Raw genomic sequence first — 13,503 nt, forward strand, 5'->3', positions numbered from 1 at the left:
TATCCAATGTCCTGTTGGAGCGTTTTTGGCCTCTTCTCTTTCAGAGATTGGGCGAACACTTTACACGAACGTCTGATCAGGTGACCTCGACATTTGACCTTTGACGTCCAAATTCGAATCAGCTCATTCTTGAGTCCGACTGAACATTTGCGACAAACTGGTCAGGGATTCCCTGGAGTCGTTCCAGTAATGTTCTGCTCTCGAGGCAAAAACAAAAAATTGTTATGTGGGGTCAGAGTGACTTTGACCTTTGACCCACAATAGTCGAATCAGTTCATCCTTGAGTCCAAGTGATTTGCCCCAACGTTGAAAAATTAAACAAATCCCTCAAGCTGTTACTTATATCTCTATAAATTCCGTCCATTAAATATGAATGTGTTTTTACATTTGGAGAAATGAAAACTTGCTGCTCTGCCATGTTTCTTTATGCAACGCTGAAGTAACCGTCCTGGCTATCAGCTCAATATTTAGATGGCATCACAATCCTGTTTCCCAAAAATAGAATCTCTGCGAGCAGAGATTTTCATGTAAAAACATCCATGTTTTTAACACAGAGTAGGTGTCAAATCCAAACACAAGAATGAAGTACAGCAAACATGCCTTTGTCAGAATCTGCCTCATAAATAAATGAATTAATGAATGGATTGAATATTTAAACAGCTCATCTCCTGCTCTTAAAAAACTGCAAACATTCAAAGCAAAATGTGCAGTTTAAGGTAATGTGTCAAGCTTGCTGAATAGCATCCTTGAAGATCTCTTTCATTCTTCAATGCAACATGAATCAAATTCGTCAGTGGATCTAGTTTTTACCCACTCGCTGCGGGCAACATTACCTTCTGTATGCGCAGGCTGTACTCCAGCTGTCCTTTGGTGACCAGATCTACCCTGGGGTCCAGGGACCATTTGTCCTGGCCGGCAAAGATGATGTTGGATCGATTGAGCCAGGCCACCTTGGACACTTTGTCGTCAACATAACACCTGTGGGCACAAGATGATTGAGCGAGGTGAGGAAAAGGCAACACATGAAGAAACATATAGCTCGGTTTCTCATTAGAGGGGGCTGCAGTGGGAAAAGGTGTGAAGGGAAAGGACATCTGACGTCTTTCATTTCCCAAAGTGGGGGTTTTGCAGACAGGAAATAGAAAGGAGCAGCAAGGACGCAATTCTACGGCGAAGTTGAGGTGAAGGAAACATCATATTGACATATTATGCAAAAATCACTTTTTGGTGTTTGTGCACATACATGTGTGTATCTGTGGAGCCAGCCGGCCCACAAACTGTGAACAAAGACCACCTTGTCGTGTTTTTGTCTGCAATCGGAGAAACTCCACTTCTCTGGTGGAGGGGCGTGGCATTTCCTACACGTTTTGAAATCGGTTGACCGATCACAACAGACCGGGCCAGCTGGCCAATCAGAGCAGACTGGGAGTTTATCGGGAGGGGGCGGGGCTAAAAGAAATCCAGGCGTTTTCGACAGAGGGTGAAAAGAGGAGCTGCAGGAACGGGCAGTATGAGAACACTGATGCCCTTTTCTGTGCATCAGAGCATGTACACCTTTTCAAGTGGTCACCCCAAATATAAAGTATGAACCTGAATATGAGCATTAATATGTCACCTTTAAGAGGTGTTTTGAGTGAGGGTTTATACGCAATCATGTCTTGAAAGAGTGGGCCAGGCCCCACATATATTGCAACGCATTTTCCGCTCGTGCTATATGCGATACTGCTGACCAGCAAGTGTATTCCAAAGTTAGTTAACTTAAAAAGACGACTCAGCACTTCGCGTATCCCGAGGACTTGAAGGAATAGCTAAAGAGAATGTCTTCCTCCCTCCCATTCTTAGTTCACCCCTTTTCACTCTCTTGTCCTCGTTGTCTCCCTTTTACCCCCCCTCTCATTCTGAATGAGAATCCGCCTCCGTTTCCCATCTCCTCCGACGGTGAGCCCGTTCCTGTGAAGGAGAAAGGACACCGGCAGCCTCTTGTTTACTTCTTGTTGCACGCTGTCAGAGCATTACGCCAAAGTAAGCTCGAGCTAAGACATCTTGCACGGGGAGGGGAGGGAAGGGAAGGGAAGGGAAGGGAGCCGAGCGTCTGCCCTAATGAATAAATGTAAATGCGAGGAGACGTCGGAATCAATGAGAATGGATATCAGCTGTAATGCGAGCCGACAGCGGATGTGCCACACATGCAAATTCCCGGCGACTCCCTGAGCCCCCGGTTGCTTCGCGGTGCGTTGGGCTACGAGAGAGGTAGATTAGTGAGGCGGCGGAGGGAGGCTGTCTGCGGCAGGTGACCCAGGGTGATGCACAAAAGTGTTGGTGCAGTCGCCCCGGCCTGTTGCCCAGTGGGAGCTGGATGTCAGATTTGTCGAGGGCTTGTACTCGCAGCATGGAACCTTGTTGATGCTCCTTCCCTTTGTGCGGCGCCCAGGTGTATTTATTGACTCACTCTGACATCTTCCTTTCATGTGTTTATTTCGTATTTTCAGCGCCCTGATTAATCGAGATTATCCAAAAGCATCCAAAACAAATCCGGACACATTTTCCTACATTTTCATGGAGAAGGAGCATTTTCTCGCGCCGCGACTACCCACAATCCAGAGCAAACACATCTGGCGCAGCAGAAACTGAGCCGGCACACATCGTTAAAGTTCACGTAATATAGATCGTCCTAAGCCTTCAACCGCTCCAAATCACCCGTGGAAGACGGGGGCCCGCCCGCGGCGCACGATCGTGAAAGATACATGTTCAAACCCTCAGAACTTTATTTTCCTATTCCAGTCAAGACCTCGGTGCTTTTTTTTTCATTTTTTTTTTTTTACAGATAGAAAAACATCAGTAAGAATTCAGTAACAATGTGTATTGATGTGCATAAAAGACACTCAGACAAGTTGTTTTGGTTCCCTCAGCAAAAAAAAAGAAGGAATTTGCACGTTTGTATGTCTATGTGCTTGAAAACCATCACATTTCCTAAACGATAATGCTCTGCAAGACACATACAGACACACGGCGACAGGTTTCAGGTGTTTGCAGTGAAGCAATACACTTCACTGACTGACTAAACGGTTGCATCTTTTTTTTTCTTCTCCCCCTTCTTTGCCTTCTTTGTCTCCTACCTGATTACCAATGGCCTCCTACCGTGACGTAACCCGGAGGAGGAGGAGGAGGAGGAGGAGGAAAAGAAAAGAAAAGACAGAAAGAGGAGACGTGATCGGAATCACGGCGACAGTTTCCCTTTCCAGTTGTCTCTTTCAAAAAACCTTGATTACACTGAACCGTGCCGACATTTAATCGAGTTTGGGGGATTTGGGCGGCGCAGACTTGCCAGAGATATTTCAACAAACAAGTCTGTGATTGAAATGTAATAATTAATTTGTCATAAGTGGCTCGCGATACTCTTGCGGAGAGAAGCGGCGCCGGTCACCGTGTCGGTTGCTGTCACCGATGCCATTTTCACGAATGAATCCCCGCTGACAACTGAGAGAAACCACTCGAGGTCCAGAAGTCTTGTGATTATTATTTCTGCTCTGCTCATGCCGAAGGGCGAGCGCACATGTCTCTCTGGGCATGTGGAAGCGGAAATGTTAAAGAACTCCTCGAGTGGTTTTTGACACGAGTTTCATTACGTTGTGTGGAAAGTGACCTTACAAAGATCAGCCATTGTGAAATGATTCAATGCCGAAAAAATATTAAGGAAAAGCAAACTTCCTAAAAAGGTCGATTCTATGAACATCCGATCAGTTAATTCAACAGCAGCAGCAGTGCAAGCTGAGCTGGAGTAATATATATATATATAAATATATGAATATATATATATATATATATATATATATATATATATATATATATATATATATATATATATATATATATATATATATTATTATATTTTAGCCATGCAGCGTATAGCCCGCACTAGACAACATTATTCAGCAAAGTTTAATTTCCTTAATGGTGCTAAAGTGCTGAAATCCTGTCATAATCCTATACCCTTGTTAAATTAATTTCCCTTTTTTTTTTCTTTACCGGATATATTTATCTAGCTATAACCGGATGGGGACAAAGTGCTCTTGGCGTTGGAGGAGGAAAATATAGATCAAACTGATGAGACGGGAGTTTATAGATCTGGAGTTGTAACCTGGCGGTCGTGGCCCAGAAACGGCCGGATCGGTTTTCATGAGTCGCAGCGTAGGAAATACATCTATAGGCTCAAATGAAATGGAAATCTTCAAATGCTTCAATCTGCTCGTTTGACGAATATGTCTTCGGCAGTGAATTTAAGTACAGCGACTGAAATGCTGTTAGTATTTCCAGTCGCTCTCGTCAGTGAGACCTGACACCTTGAGAAATTAGTATTCAGTGATCACACGTTGTTTGAAGCTTCCAGTAGATACATTTTTTTAATTTTACAGTGATTAATGGTTAATGTTTTCGGTGCAGGGGAGCTGACCGAAAACACGGCAGTTGCCTTAATGTACACAGAGTCAGCGTGTTGTGTTGACAGGCAGATTTTATTGTGGGGTGCATGGGGATGAAGCCACGGTGTGTGTTAACGGTTCACGCGTCGCCTCAGATGAATTATTTGATCCGCCTGCCTTGATCAGGGCTAAACATAATATACGGCTGCTGCCATTGTCAGTAGTTTTGCAGGGATATGTTCATAAACCAAAAGTTTTGGAAAAAACGATGTTGTGACTGGAGAAGACGGAAAGCAAAGGCATCCGCAAAAAAAAAAACATATTCGGAGGTGGACCTACAGGTGGCACTACAGCCTGTACCAATGTTTATGTAAGATGATGGATGTCAATACCAAACGTCCTGCCAATCAACTGAATAGTTGAACCGAACCAGCCCACATCGCAAACAGTGAGTACAAAAACAACCTGCGAAGAATTTCACTGAAACCAAAAACTATAAAAGAATTCATGCCACGATGCGCGAGAGGACACGGCACCGATGCGAGTTTGTGGAATGTGGGTTTCCGATCTGAACTTCCTGACCGAGGAGAGGTAGCACACAGATACCTCCTCCTACGGTATATCCCTCTGCCAGAGGAACTTTGAAAGGCATATCAAAGCAGCGGCTCACTATGATTCCCACAGACCTGGGACGGCGGCCAAGATGTTTGGCGGGCAAATGTCACTTTGCAGGTCACTAAGGAAGCACGGAAGATAGTGAAACAAAAAAGAGTAAAACATGTTTCCCCCCCTCCCCCCCCTCCCAATTATACCTTCTATGACGAGCAGCGTCAACTGTGAATAGCAGTCGCACTGCGAGCGTGACTCCTCCGACGCGCCGTGATGGGGGTCTCGGATAAATGCAGGTAACTGGGATGATTAATCATCCGAACGCTCCTAATTGCATTAACCAACGTTCAGTTCGCAGTCACCATATGCTGCTCCGTATGGGCCAAAGGAAAAATAGGTAGACAAACACCAAAGCCGCGACGCTGTACATGTGCCTCCGACTTCGATCTGAGCCACATTCCGCTGCTCCCAATGTTCTCAAAGCCTTCCCTCGCCCTCCCTCTTCCCCTCTCATCTCTTCACACCTCTGCCTCACCGCTCCTCTTCCTCTCTTCTTCTTCTCACCCCCGTCCTCCTCATACCGCTCCGTGGGACCCTTCTCGCCTCTCATCTCTGCACCGACACTCCAGAGCAGGTGAGGACAGCGTGGAATGAAACTCCGAGCGAGTACTCATTGATCCACGCGCTACAGGTCCGGGGCTTTTTTCTCGGCCACCTCCTTGCCGCTGCCCTTTGCCTTTGTCTTCCCCTTGAACTCCTCGCGCCTCCAGGGGTCAGTACAACCCTTGGCACAGGGTTGCTCTGTGGTAGCCTCGCCTGTCGCTCCTTCACATCTTCCTCCGAGCAGAATGGCTGTCAGGCAAGGTGTGTCCCCTCGCAGGGCTGGGTTTGTCGGGGGTGTGCCACGGCCCCCGCTGGAGCGGAATGAGAAAATAGGAGCTGGGCTCTCTCTCTCTCTCGCTCGCTGGCTGGTTGGCCCGATCTGGGGCGCGATCAACAAGTCGCTTGCAGGGAACTAGGTTTTGATTGGAAAACGGCGAGTCACGGTCGAACGATTTGTAATGAAAATCCATCCCATTAGCTGACTGCAGCCCCTCACAATGATGCAGCACCTCGGCTGTGCGATTTAGCCGGCGTGACTTTATTCATTTGAGCATTTGGCATTAGGAGTCGCGACAGCATCTCCGTGTTTGCAATCCTCTCCGCAGAATCCTCTCAAAGCCCGCGATCCTCCGTAGCATACAGTCTCAAATGCTAGCAGATGCTTGCTGATGCTTGCTGATGCTTGTAAACAAAAAAGAGGCCTTGTTAAATGCACATTTTGTACAAAGTGGCATTGTTGTCCATCGGTCCCTTCAGAGAACCGGGGGCCGGGATTGCGCAGGGTCATGCCTGTGATGGATGCCTAGGTCGCCGTCCTGCACTGTTTTACCCCGAGCGTTGCTGATGGATGCTCCGCTGCACTGTATTATACTCCTTTTCTGCCCCGCTGTGCTGTGCCAATACGGACCGGCCAATAGGCTACGGCTGACAGGGGACTGTGTGGGCTGACAGATGCCTGGGCCAGAGCTGCTGAGCTGGGCTTGTGTTGACAGGAGGGCTGGGCTGGATGGATCCCCGCTCCAGGGCTAGCCGTGGGGGAGGACCAAAGAGCAGGCTGGAGCCAGGGAGAGAAACTGTAATGAGAGGAACGATGTGCCAAGACTGACAGAGCAGCCACACCGCCCGCCATCCCCGTCAATACCCAGTTCTCCTCATCTCACCTCCTCTCTTCTCTCTTTCGCCTCTTTGACACTCCTCGCTCCTTAACAAAACTCTATTTTCCCTCCTGTTTGTCTCCGTAGCCCTTCCACCTTGCTCGGCAACTCCGCTTTGGAATCAAAGTCGGCTTGTAGCCCTCGTAGTTTCATAGCATAGTGGTTCCATGCCCCAGATATTCACTGTGCAGCAGAATTAATGTATCTCGAGTAAAGTTGATCCACTATGACCGGGCTCCGGATAACAATTGGAATACCTGGTCTTTCTGCGGAATTCAACCTCCACTTTTCACTCCACCGCGGTTAAACGTCTCCCCCTGCCGCCATCGACCCCCGACAGAAACGAAAGTGAGTCTTTTCGAAAACGTAACGTATTCTTACCCCTGCATGCACGCGCGCTCATGGGAGTCACCGCGCGCCCTGTGTGTTGACTCACGATCGGCGGGTGCAAAAAAAAATCTTCACCATCCCTTTTGTGAATTGCTTTTGACGCCGACGGTGGACAGGTCACATGCATCACTGCGACTTCAGACGGCACGGCCGCGCGGCGGTTGAGGCCTGTTTATCAAATTCCTCCTTTCGCAGGTGTAACGGAGCATTTAAGGGGGGAGGGACGAGGTGGGGGTGAGATGTCGAGGGGGCGACGCACCGTCTCCTCTCATTAACGGGGATTTTCCCGCTCGCAACGGAACGACAGACAACCGCAGTTTTAGCCCTTTAACGTCTCCAAAAAAACGCTGTCGTTGGTTTTTTACTGTCACCTCGGTTCGTACCGTCATCGAGTCAATCCCTGGGGGGGGGGGATCCCAGGTGATGTAATTGCGTTAGAATGGACTCGGAATAAACAGCAATTTTCTCTCCTCTTCTGACCCCTCTGACAGCAACCCGTCACGGAGCCCGCCTTGTTTGGCATGCGCCGGCGCTTAGAGCGGGCCATTAATCTGAGCAGGGATGATTGTTTTGAGACTTGGCCAGCAGACATTAATCAAAAGAACGGTTACAAACAACTGCAAAGAATTCTGCAGTTTCTGCTTGATTCATATTCGCTCGGCACAGGTGTGATTGCCCCTCCGAGGCTTTTCGCCCGTGCCAAGGCAGATAAGTTGAGGAGTGCGTGCCGGAGTTTCTGAAGATGTTCCGCATAGATGTGGCTGTGATGTGCGAGATCGGAAACCTCTCGGCGGCGACTGTTGGACAGAGTAGAAGGGGGCAGAAGCTAAGACATGCACGAGCGGAAGCCAACGTCTAACTGCTGATCGGAGTTCACACTGTACGCGGCGGCGGCGCAGGAGCCGCCACACCTCACCCGTCAGTCTATCGTCACCCAATTATCCTCATTTGTCAAAGTCAATGGCCACGAGGCCTCCCACGTCCCCCCCCCCCCCCCCCCCCCCCCCCCCCCCCCCCCCCACACACCTCTGTGGTGTGCCTTTTATTTTTGAGCAGTGTTGGAGCGCTGGGGAGAAAGCGGTCGGATGTAACAAGCCCGTGACAGATGGCGCCTCGTCGCGACGTGGGCAGGAGGATCTATGGCGAGGGCAGGACGGCGCTATTAAATCTCACGAGAGGCACCGTTCTTCCCCTCTGACGCGTCTCCCCTCTCTTTGTCACCTTCGTTCTCCTTCTCCCCTCTGTCTCCTGATTTGTACCTGCTCTTGTCTGTCTGTCATCGCCCTCCTCCCCCCCTCTCTCCCTCCTGTCTTGCCCCATACTTCTTATTCTTTGCCTCCCTCCTCCCTTTGCGCTCGCTCTCCAATCCTGGCCGGCCTCTCACTCCTCCCCCGTGCGCCTGTAGCCGCGGCGTGCAGCAGGATTGTCAGTTGGCGCGTGTGGAGGATGGAAAACATACCAGCAACACTTCAAAAAAAACCATATAATATAATAACTGCACCTAAGAAGTGTTATCCTCATTGATTATATGCCATCGCATTAGGATTATCCTCTTTGTCTGTGCCCATCTGTGTGGATAAGAGGTGCGTGAGTGTCGTCGAGAGACGTGTCGTTACTAGTGTAAGCCACATGCCGCTTTCGGCTGCAAATCATATTCATCACAGTTCGCCGCAGCCCACAGTCACTGTATGCAGAGCGAGAACGTTGTCCTTTCTCACGCATTATTGACTCCCCCCCCCCCCCCCCCCCCCCCCCGCTGCATTCCACTCCTTAATATACACAACCTGCTCTTGTTACTGCAGGGTGTGACGCGAGGCCTCGTCTACCCAAGTGTGACAACGTGGAACCGCCAGCTCGTTTCTCTCCGCGTTCACCGCGTGGGCCATCGCGGCGTCCTGCCGTGGTGCATTATGGGCCACAAAGAGGTGAATCAGTTGATGGGGCCACTAAAGAAGAGCCATACGGTGAAGGGGGGGGGGGGGGGGGGGGGGGGGGGGACTTCTAAAACACGCCACACCTGCCTGCCTCCAGGCTGCGAAAGGAAATGCTGCATCACATATTCTTTCTGATACGAAATGGGCTTATTGGAATTTGTCCGTCTCGCCGACTGTTTATGTTTCTCCGGAGAAAAAGCTTCCGACAGTGTACAGCAACGGAGACCGGCACCACATCTCAACAGCGGAGATTTTCAGAAAAACGCGCCCGGTGTTGCCCGTAGGAAAGCTCGGGAAAACCAAATCACACAGGGACACGGGTGGAGCGCTGTTCGCCACCTTCTCCGGCTCGCCGTCTTTTTCATGCCCACCGCAGCACTTAAGGATGAACTGAGGATGTATCTAAAGTAATGATGCCGTGAACCGGAGCTCGGGGCGCAGCTTGTTTTCATCCTCATTTCCTCTGTGAGAATTTTTTCTTTTATACCCTCTCGGCAGACTAATCAGCATTTCTCCCCCGCGGGCAAATTTTTTTCGGAAAAAGCGCAGCCTTATTAGGCAGGTCGTGAGGGATGCGATCAGACGCTGCGTCTAAAGAAGGAGCGGAGGCCGCGTCTGGACTTTAAAGGTTAAGCGGCAGTGGTCTGCCATTCGGCTTGTCAAATCACGAGACTGACAGGTGTCATGTCAAAATGAAAAGGTCAGGCAAGGTCTTTTGTGATTTGTTTCCCCGTGAAGGAATCGCTAATTCACACTCCAGTTGCAAGGAGAAGAGGCTGAAAGGTCGACAGCTGGTCTCTTTCATCGGTGTGAAATCTTACAGCTACATGAATCATTTGAATGCATTCATTTTGAGACTAGCTTCACTCAGCCGCCTGTCTCGAGGGTTAACATTGACAGTGAGCGGCTTTTTCAATCTTATCATATATTGATATATGATATTGCCTGAGATCGCTTCAAAAATGGCCTGATATCATGATTTGTGCTACTTTCATTTTTCCTCAAAGCCCATTCGAAAAATATTTCTCAGTAACTTTAATGCTTGTTACTAAATGGGAAAGTTAATATAAAAAAAAAAAAACACTCAAAATTGTGACATCGTGTGTGATCTCACCCTTTCCCAAATTAGCCCCGCCCACTTCCACCCAATGAGATGAAAAGCGTAAATGTGACGTGTTTTCCCGTGAGACCCCATCACTCGTGGTTAGGAGGTGATCGTAAGATCACGTTTCCAGGATCTATGTTGGTCGCAGACTGCTGTGACGTTTGCGATGCATTCTCAAGAGTGAATTGGTGGTAAATATAAGAAAGAAAAATGAATGAATAGGTAAATACGTGAATAAATACAGTGTTTGGTCGCACCCTTCACATAAAAATTTGCCTACAACCTATAACCCCCCGCTGTGCGACGACGGCGTCGATTGATTGCGTAGCCATGGCAACAATACAACACAATCCCGACATATTATGTCGCTGTACTTCCCTTCGCTCCATACCGCGGGGGTGTAATCATAATCAGCTGTTAACAGAGTCATTTCAGACGGAGCCACGCGGAACCCAGCGTGAATTCCACTGCTGCTACACAAAGCTTTTCTCTCTCACAGCACTCAGCACCAAGGATAACTCATCGCTTCAAGTGGGTCCCCGGAGCCCGGCACCAGGCTAACCGCTGTTAAAAACCCGCTGCAATGGCGCATAAAAGCGCACGTTAAAGAGGGCTTTCGACTCCGTCTTCCTCCGACTGAACGCTCGTCACTCGCTTTACGCCGAGTCGCCGTCCGTCTTACTGATGAACGCACGCGACGGAGGCCGCGACCCTTACCGACTTTGGCGTGTGTGGATGTTGATCTCGGTATGTGCACACAGTTGCCCCATACAGCGCAGCGCGGCTGTTACACTCACATTTAGATTGTGATCTCATCCAGATCACAATGCATGACGATGGGGATATTATGAATATTTATTGACTCGTTGATTTAGTCATTAAGTCGCTCGCGCGGCAAGGCACAGCCACTGAGTTGCTGATATAAAACTCACTGATGCAAAAAAGAAAAAAAGGTCCTAATTCAGACTCAGCAGGGGACTCGTACTTCATGCAAATCAATTATTATCTTATCTTTGACCTAAATTTACCACGGGCATAACAGATAAACAAAATCCTCATCTCTTCCTCTGAACTCACTAATGGACCACAGATCTCGGGAGAAGATAAAGCGAAATCACTTTGGTATAAGATCGCCGCACTAATGGCACTGTGTGCATAATCTAATATCAACGCCCTGACGTGTGTTAACCCCACGGCCACGCTTCATGCACTCCACAAGGAGGTGAACGTGCCGGCGCGTGACTTGTCGTTCGGCAATTGCCGTCCGTCTCCCCGATGCTCATTTTGCAGACAGCATGTCTGGAAAAATAAACACCAGTGCCTTTCCACCGCGGTGGTGCTTTTTAATGAGAGCATGAGACGACGCCACTGTTGTGAAAAACCTCCCGACTCGGTGTGCGGGAGGAAAAATGGGCCTCGGGCACAAACGAGGATTAGGAGTCTTTTTCCCTTTTTGTTTTGCTTCTGTTGAAACATTCAAACAATCTGCCACAAACCGTTTGTGTGTTTCGCGTAGATTTGCTCGTCTCAATGCAACGGCAGCGTTTACTAGAGAAATCACAAAATGCACACGTGGCAGTCGCCGGGGAGCGGGGAGCCGAACCTGCAGCGAGGCGGAAGAGACCACGTCACTGACGGTTGGATTAGGACACTGCCGATCATTTCTGAAGGATTGATTTTTATTTTAATTATTATTTCCCATTTTACCGCGCAATGAACTCAACTTTTGGAAAGGTTGTTTATTTCTGATGTGTAATCCATCACAGTGGACGTGGCACCGCTTACGTGTTTTTAATCAAAGTCGCCCTGTGCTGCTTCTGTTGTGACTAGCAACTTTGAAAGAATTTAGAAATGAGATATCTCACATTCGAACAAATCAAAGCTTTGCATTTTTTTTTTTTTTTTTAAATCTTATACTTCATGTTGTGGAACACGGACGCGGTGAGTTCCTCGCTGCCATCTGCCACGTCCCACAGTTGCTGGAACTTTTTCCTCGCAGCAAAAAAAAAACAAACTGCACTATCCAATCTGATGGACACATTACAGTGAGGATTAGGTAATACATAACCCCTGCTGCCTAGCAACACCTTCAGCCTCTCCGATCCACCTTCTCTATCAGGAACACCGAACACCTGACACGCGGTTTTGTTCAGGTCGTCGGATGTGAGCGGGGGTTATCACGGACGGAGAACAGAGAATGAATTCATCTGTCCGGGCCCGGGGAACGTCGCCTGTGTCGGTCGATGGCGTCTCCGCGCCTCGACCCGCGCGTGCCCGCGAGCCGCCGTCCGCCCGCCACCACCGTTTGAGGCAATCTAAACTCCGGCTGATTCGGAATTCCTCTCGAGGTCCGCCCGCTCTGGCGCTCTCGCTCACGTCAGCTGGAGAAAAAAAAAAACCCATTTTGCGGGCCCCCGGCCTCGGCCCCCAGCCAATTTCCATCCGTCACAGGTAGCGGCGGGGAATTGACTGTGGGACACGTAGCATATCACTTTAAAGTGACAGTAAAACGGGAAATCACTTTGCGCCGGCCACATGCTCTTGTCGCCTTCCATAAGAACTTTGTTCAGTCAGTCAGAGGGGAGAGTCCCTCAAGCTAAACGGTTTGCAGGGGAAGGGGGGGGGGGGGGGGGGGGGGAGAGATAGCAAGTCCTGTCTCCTTGCACCCGCTCATGGTCGCACGGGGCAAGCGGCCGATTGCGTCCCTGCACTGCGTGTCTTAACACAGGCGACACACGCACAGTGAGTGTGAAGCACGCGCACGGGGAGACCGCAGGCTGAGAAGCTCGGGCACACTGAGTTTGCCGTTTGATTAACACCGTCTGCTCATCTAGGACGGCCGGAGACGAACTTCAGCGGGATTTCTGCACAACCGCTGACACGTGATCAACCTCAATCCCGAGGAGAGACGGCGGCGGCGGCGGAGGAGGAGGAGGAGGAGGAAGTATTTTCTGTTTAACCGCGGATGCGGCCGGACCGCCGGACGCACCCACGCATGACCTACTGCCGCCCCAGGTCATTTTCCTCGGACTCTTAGCAGCTTCGACGGCGAACGAAGCTTGAAATGTGACTCTGCCAAGGTGGAAAACCGACCCGAGGTATTTCCGCAGCCTCAATTATTCTTTGCTACTGGCAGTGGCGCCTGTACAGATCAAACGGTACAAAGCGTTCGAAAAACAACACGCCCCCGTTGCCAGGACTACAAGCGCAGACAAAAGGAGCTAAGAAAAAACACAGCCATGTTTACAGTACTGAGCTAAATTAAAAGTCACGATATCTGTCAACCTGTA

General features: G+C 49.4%; 1 protein-coding gene across 4 annotated transcripts in view; it reads right to left on the reverse strand.

The window, feature by feature from the left end:
- The window catches only part of LOC118299476 (limbic system associated membrane protein), a 493,821-nt gene that overhangs the window by 58,239 nt on the left and 422,079 nt on the right, over positions 1-13,503 (reverse strand). For all 4 annotated transcript variants that reach the window (XM_035623272.2, XM_035623271.2, XM_035623270.2 and 1 more), the window contains one exon: positions 834-978. In XM_035623272.2, coding sequence (XP_035479165.1) covers positions 834-978 — 145 coding nt within the window. The remainder of the gene's footprint in view (positions 1-833; positions 979-13,503) is intronic.

Source organism: Scophthalmus maximus, chromosome 11, assembly GCF_022379125.1.
Source record: "Scophthalmus maximus strain ysfricsl-2021 chromosome 11, ASM2237912v1, whole genome shotgun sequence".
Lineage (NCBI taxonomy): Eukaryota > Metazoa > Chordata > Actinopteri > Pleuronectiformes > Scophthalmidae > Scophthalmus > Scophthalmus maximus.